Genomic DNA, 7,332 nt, shown 5'->3' with positions numbered 1-7,332 from the left:
GTGGGGGGGGGGGGGGGGGGGGGGTTGATCACGAAGGATGATTATCTAGGACTCTCCCTAGACTGTCAATACCTGATTGTATACACTTTCGCAAACCAGAAGATAGGACTTGGAAATCTATCGCAGAGTAATATCTGTTTAGACATATTAAATGACTACGACTGTATACTACAGGAGTCCAAGACAACAGAAAACAAAAGGAGCACATCTTGTGGCCCCTTTACCCCCGTCTTCGGGTCGTTGGGCTCTTCCCCTTTGATGTCCCGGTAGTTTTGGCAGAAGATGTCGTCGCCACCGGAGTCTTCTCCTTTTGCTTCCCCTTTGCCTTCGCCGTGGGCGCGTTCCAGTAGTACACCATCTGCAAGGCCAAAATCGCATTCAGCACGAAGCCGGAGATAAAGCCGTAGAGGATCAGCTTGTCGTCCACCTCCTGCAACGTTGTGAAGATTCGGGAGAGCGAGCCAACAAGGTAGTTGAAGACCTGTGTATTGATCCAGTCAGTTGCAATCCAATGGAAAATGCGCAGATTCAGGAAACTTACGGCAAAAGCACTCAACTGTCCCGTTCCACCTTCCTGCCAGATGGCCACGATCTGTGGCAGCTTACTGGCAACCCCCAGAACACCGGCACCAGCCTGCAGATAGCTCAGAGTCTTGAGATCCACGATACTGTCTGAAAACAGCGAGGCAGCACCGGCTGCCAATCCCGCCACGAACAGCGCGGCGGTGCTGGCGCGCCCACTGTAATTCAGCACCAGCACGGCGATGACCACATTCTGCACCATGATCAAGCCCGTCTCCCCAAACGTGCTGAACGGGAATCCCTGGCGGACATTGTACGCGAGCGAGATGAGGTAGGCGGACGTCTCGAGCAGGTAGGAGAGGAAGGAGACGCCAGACGCGGATTTCGAATTGACCAGCTTCAGAATCTGCGGCACCTTGACGATGGACGACGCGGCGATGATGCCGATCCCGAGGCCCTTGGAGATGGCGAGCTTGATGCACTCGGTGGCTTCGAGGTCGAGGTCCAGCAGGAGCGTCTTGTAGCATTGCTCGCCGACCACTGAGACGCCGAGGTCGCGGATCGGGCCCGGCAGGTTGTGTGTTATGGGCTGGAGGGCTGAGCGGAGGGAGTCCATGGTGAGGTTCTTCGTCTGCGTTATTATCAGAGGGGTCTTGAGAGGGGTTTGTGAGCTGGATCGTTGATGCGACGCGGTGCTGCTGGAGGAAAAGTGGTAGAATGGGAAAGCTTTTTTGACAAGGCTCACAAAAGAACCGCGGTTGATCCAATGCTCTAGAAGTCTGCGAACTGGTAACAGAGAGAAGCTCCTATATATTTATTTACATAGAGGTTGTATCATACACAACATACAGATAACGGTGTTCTAAGGACTACTTCTACTCTCTGTCGAATGATTCTTTTGATGCCAGCTGTTTTCTTACTTTCCTGTACATGCTCGGGTGTCTGGTTATGATTATAAGCGTTCGTCTAAATCAACTTGGATAGTAACCTTATATCAACTTAAGCAAGAGCCTTTTCCGAGTACACCTATTAACAACCCACTCTTATGTTAATTCTTCTTCCCTTAATTCATCTGTTGGTTCTTTACAAGAGTAGCGCAACGCTGTAGTCCAGTGAGAATGAAGAGCCAGCCGCCCGAGTCGCCGAAATCACGACCCCTGTGTTGGACCAACTGTTGGTTGTGTTGTTTTCCTGGTAGTCAGGAATCAGCATAAGGTTTGCTTTCCAACACCATCTATCAATCCTTCGAGGCTATAGATGCCACCACGAGGCACGGCGTGATTTCCATGGCGTCGAATCCTCTTGGGACCGGGGGGTATTGAATATTAAAATTATAAACTCAAACGGTGCTTGAAGTTAGAACTTCTCGATCATGCCCTGCTGGAAACATCTGAGATCTCACGCATGGCAACGGTCCTGTACCGCTGCTACTGAAACACACTTTTAGCCTCATCATTGTGTGGAATTCAACTGTTATCTATTGCAACATTGGAGCGGCTTTGAGATAACGCAGAAACGCCTTCTTTCATCATTTCTTGCCACAAACGCCAGCATGGCCGTTGGTTTCCTCTCCTTGAGCGATGAGCTTATGGCATTGATATTTGAGCAGGTCAGTCCCTATTTCAATACTACCTTGTGTGCGAAACAAGCGTGTTCTGAACTGACAATCTTGTAGATTTGTCTCATGGACACAGAGGCCTTGCGAGATCTTTGCCTGGTGTCCAAACAGTTCTATCGACTTGCAAGTCCAGCATTGTATCGATCAGTCGTACTCACCGCCTCAAAGCTGGAAAATCTGGATGCCACGAACGTAGCTAGTTGCTGGAGCAATCTTCGAACCAAAGTGATCGTATTTACACGTGATATTGTGATACAAGAAGGGGACTTAGATTGGGCGCTTCTGGCTGAGCTTCTTTCAGAAATGAGGCAGCTCGATTCTATCCGGTAAATTCATCTCTGTGATCAACCAAATACAGTGTGATTTCAGAAACTATGCTTACTGAACCAGGTGGAGTTCCTGGGAGGAACCTATTCCAGAGTTGATCCTCGAGAGCCTAACGCAACATTGGCCTAGTACCATACTCCATGTCGAAGATCTTCCAATTGGTCACAAGACAGAGGACACTCAAGTGCAACGGCATGATCTCGAGATCCTGGACACACTTCTAGGCTGCCAGAATATACAATCCGTCAAGGCTAACATCAATTACGAACATCCTGCATCAACTAGGCGCCTCAAAGAAGTTCTGATGAGCTGTCCGAAATTAGAAGTCTTACACCTGCGCATCCCAAGAAAAGACGTGGGATTGAGATGGAGTTCTGATTGGCCTGGGCCACAGGACTTTGGCGTTGAACCAGGTGACAGGCTTGTCCCTCTACGAGAACTCGTTTACGAGTCCCGTCCATTGTATGGCCGGGATGGGCTCATCCCCAAAAGCTTCTGGGATTTTACACGACTTCGTCATCTAGAGATTCGAGGGATAGATATGATCAACTTTGTTAAATCAATACCAGGTCAAATCACATGTCTTGAGACTTTAAAGATAGAGAACTTTTGTTGTGCAGAGGAGTGGGAAGTTGGAGCTGAGGTATTAAACGACTTCATGTCGGAAATACACGGCCTGGTCAATCTCGAATTGATAAACCCGATATTCAACCGCTCAATCCACCGCTTCCTCTCTATCTTAACCCAGCAAAGCGAAACACTAGAGAGACTGACGTTCCGTAAGCCCAGGCGTTGCTGCGCCCCATATTCTGTTTTGGTAGGAAATCCATTTTCCGTCCAAAGTCTAGATATACTCGGGGCTTCTTGCTCAAAGTTATCCTCGCTTACTCTGGACATTATCATCACAGATGACTTGGTAAGATTCCCCATTCTCCTAAGCACCGCTAAAGTTTTCAGCTCTCATACTTACAGTACGACAGCCTTATGACTTTCTCTCCGCTGTGGGACGGTTTCGAAACCTCGATACCATCCGTCTATACGCCCGGTTCGACAACGAGGCTTTCGACGCCAAATACCGTCCGCTTCTCCAAGCCGATATTCTGACGGTCCGTCATCTCGCCTCCTACCTCTGCAGCCATAAAACCGGCACTGCCTTCAAAAAGATCGAGGTCATTCTGGGGGAGGCACCTAGGGTCCCCTACTACGTGCGTGAAGAAGAACGTCCTGATATTATATTCAGGTGCCGGATTGAAGAAAGCGGCGATGTCATCGTTGAAGACGATAGTCATGAAATCGATAACGTTAAGTGGGCGGAATATCTCGACCGCGAGAGACTTAGCAAGAAACGTGGCAGGACTTACCCCATCGATCTAGAAGAGCTGGAGAACTGGAATAGGGCTGGAGAGGAAGCGGATCAAATCTTCGCCGGTGTTGGGGTGATGGATGTGTATGAGGATATGGGAAGCCTTTTCGGCAGTTCCCAAGACTCGGAGCCTGAGGTTGAGGAATAGTGGGAAATCCCCGCTCGAATCAGAATCATGACGAGTGCTAGTGTGGAGTTTATTGAGAACCAGTGCCTTTTACGTATACTACTCTTGTCTTACTCACATTGAATTGAGGTCGTGGAGGCAAGTCTGTATTTAGCACTTACTTTTGAATTAGCGAGACTAGGTAGATATCAGTGCTATGAAGACATGATTAATCACCTTTGATCCAATGATGTCTGTGGGCGATAACTTGTTCAAAGCGCTGGACCCTACCAAATAAAGGGTCCAAAGGCTCGACTTTATAACTCTGCGGCTTTCTAAAGTAAATATCTGAACTGGTATGGCGCTAATAGACCCCGAATTTGAGCCGGAATAGCCGAATAGACCTGTAGGTGCGAAATTCGACGACACAAACCATCATCCTAAACATCCCAAAAGGTGTGAAGATATTGTCAACTACACCATGAAGTCATGGATGCTTGGTGAGCTCTAGTGGGCCTAACATGTGTATGAGTAGTTGCGCATGTCCTGACGGTCCTGGTCGACATCAGTAGTGTCATTGTGTCGGTGAAGACGGCTTTTTGTATCTGTATATCAGCCGCAGTTGCACAATATGTCACACAGTGATTCTGCAGACATGTATGAAAAACCATCGTATTGTTGATATCTCAAGCGCAGCTCTGTCCATTTGTCCTCCAGAATGCGTCTCCCACAAAGCAGCGCAGTACCTGCAAGAGCAGGATATTTCCCCATATCCCTATGTCATCAGAAAACGCCCCTATACTAGCAAACCAAAGTAGCTCAATTGTTCGATATGCAGCACGCAGTATCAAGGAGGATATCCAAGCCCAGGAATGCCAAAGCAGAACCATGCCGAGGAAGTCCATCCACCCATGCCAAAGCTAGACAATCGAGTCCCAATTTTATCATTCACGGTTTGTCGGGGTATTTTTCGTCGAATTCGGCGATCAACTCGGTGGAGTTACGAAGGTTGACCTCGGGCTCCCAGGTGTTTGAAGATGCGGGGTATCCGGCCCACTTGACGAGGTAGGAACGGGCACCCTTGTAGACCTTCGAGTCTATGATGGCCTCGGCTTCGTATTCAAGGCCATACGTGCCCAGCTCATCGTTAAAGACATTTTTGGGTGCGGGAGTTCCTTTGCCCTTCTTCTCCTTGCCCTTATTGCCCGACTTCTGTGGGACGAGACGCATATACGTTAATATGGAGATCGAGTAACGATTTGCATGATGAAAGTGGATGAAAGAGTAGGGAGGAGTCTGCTCACCTGCTTGCCTAACTTCGTGCCACCACCGGTAGAAGTCACCTTCTTCGCTACCTTGGCCTTACCAGCTTTCGTAGCCTTCTTTTGAATCTTCTTGGGGGGTCAATGGGGACTTCGAACAGACTGGTGTTAAGAGACTTACGCGTTTAGCTATTCCCTTTTTCTGAATGGCTTTTGAGGGGGGCTTGCTTGAGGAACGCAACACTCTACGCGGCGGGGAAGCGTTTCTCGCGAGGGCGCGAAGTCGAGCAGATTCCTTGACCATTGTTTGCTTTGATCGATGAAGTTGCTGATGGTGTTTATTGTAAGAGACAATGGATCTTACCAACTGGCCTTGGAGGGATTTTTTGATGTGGTAGGCCAGTCGACAAAGTTGAAGTTGTGTGAAGTTGAGTGGGCTAGCTGGCAAAAAAGTTGGAAGAATATAGGTTTGGGCCACGAGAATGAGGCAGAAAGCAGAGCAGTTCGATCATTTTCGTATACTCTTTTCGTAGGTCCTTTCGAATCTTCTTTCATACATATCACGGAAATACTATGTCTGTCCATGTGCTACGAAATCTAGACCAAAAGATACTAGCAATGTCCTTTTGCACACCATTTTCGTAGACCTCTCTCGAACTCCTTTCGTCAATCCCTATATGCGGAAACGAATATATACGGAAACGGATTTGCACAGAAACAAATATGGAAACGAATATATACAGGCACGAATTTACACAGAAACAAATATATGTGGAAATGACAGACACAGGAAAATCATACTCTTTTGTAGATCTCTTTCAGACTCCTTTTGTCAATATACACAGAAACAACATATATGCGGAAACGACATATATAGTCAAACTGTACACTCTTTTATAGACATCTTTCAAATCTCAATTTGTTAATAACACAGAAATACTATTTAGAGATAACAAGAGCTCAACAGGAAAAATACTAGTTATGTTCTTTCTCTCATTCTTCTTGTACACTATTCTAAGCTCGTTTTATTGATCTCAAGCTCTAGTTTATTGCCAGCCCTCTATTTTATTGAGTGGAACTTATACTTTGAATTTTGCTCAAGTTTGATGTTCCTAATAATTTCATGTTGTTTTTACATACATGTTGTTTTCACATACATGTTGTTTTCACATACATGCCGTTTTCACATACATGCTGTTTTCACATACATGCTGTTTTCACATATACACCCCTCTTCTCCTAGTACATAAACAAACACAATCACAATAACAATATTTCCTCCTCTGACCTTAATATTTCCGTAAAGTTTCCAGGAGTTGCTATCCTCTTGCTTAAGAATACTTGTTGTCTTGATGTTATATGTGATACAGAATTGAGTGTATCTTGTGATGGCTATGATGAGATATAAATATGTTTTTTGCTTAGGTAGGTAGGAAGGTTGGTGGCTTGGGACTAGACTGGTCTGTTTTTTTCTTGTGCAGGGGCTTGTATATGTAATATTGATAAACATAAGGGGTAGAAAGGCGAGAGGGTGCAAAGGTGTATTGCTGAACAAGCGAGAAGGTGAAGTAGTGAACAGACGAAAATTAAGCAGGTAAAGAAGATTAAGTAATAGACAAAGGGGGGAATAGGCAAAGGGGTAACAGCCTGTTATGTTCCTGAACCTTACCAAGACGTCTCAAAAGTTTAGACCGCCTTGTTTATTCTGCTGTTAATAATGGCATTGGCAAAGCTAACTCTCATAGGTGTTTAAATGTCACTAAAGAGTGTTGAGGAACTGTTCGAAATATACGTACAGTAAAAGGTATGCAGGTTCTTTGCTTCAGTGTATAATTTATCAGTATCATAGATTCATAGCTAACAGCCTAACACAGAGGCGATTTGCATTTCCTCAAAATCGACAATGGCTCAGAAGTATATATACCGCACCTTCAAGCTTTGAGTGGCATCTACATCCTGTCTGTAATTCTTGCTTGCAATCCTCATGCCTTGCCGAATATCTGAACTTGACTCTTTGATGAGAAAGATTTGCCATAGGCGTACCGCGGTCACAGAAGAGCTCTTCAGAGGAGAGCTTTAGTCTGTGTGACAATGACGAGAAAGCTTCGGTCATCCAGTCTTAGGGTAGGAGGGT

At 46.2% G+C, this 7,332-nt stretch overlaps 2 protein-coding genes across 2 annotated transcripts; one reads left to right on the top strand and one right to left on the bottom strand.

Moving 5' to 3' along the window:
* Positions 1-220: 220 nt before the first annotated feature.
* M430DRAFT_104293 (hypothetical protein) lies at positions 221-1,138 on the bottom strand (the record flags this gene model as incomplete). The annotated part of the gene is made up of 2 exons (XM_024860917.1): positions 221-481; positions 542-1,138. 2 exons carry the CDS (start codon positions 1,136-1,138, stop codon positions 221-223), a joined length of 858 nt encoding a protein of 285 aa, XP_024719750.1.
* Positions 1,139-2,443: 1,305 nt separating this feature from the next.
* Positions 2,444-4,159, top strand: M430DRAFT_35898 (hypothetical protein; the record flags this gene model as incomplete). Its single annotated transcript, XM_024866836.1, has 3 exons — positions 2,444-2,466; positions 2,531-3,383; positions 3,448-4,159. 3 exons carry the CDS (start codon positions 2,444-2,446, stop codon positions 3,976-3,978), a joined length of 1,407 nt encoding a protein of 468 aa, XP_024719749.1. The 3' UTR covers positions 3,979-4,159.
* Between the last annotated feature and the right edge of the window lie 3,173 nt (positions 4,160-7,332).

The sequence above is a fragment of the Amorphotheca resinae genome (genome assembly GCF_003019875.1).
Source record: "Amorphotheca resinae ATCC 22711 unplaced genomic scaffold M430scaffold_8, whole genome shotgun sequence".
Taxonomy (NCBI): Eukaryota; Fungi; Ascomycota; class Leotiomycetes; order Helotiales; family Amorphothecaceae; genus Amorphotheca; species Amorphotheca resinae.
The sequence above is the reverse complement of the archived record's forward strand: the minus strand, read 5'-3'. Positions and strand labels throughout refer to the sequence as shown.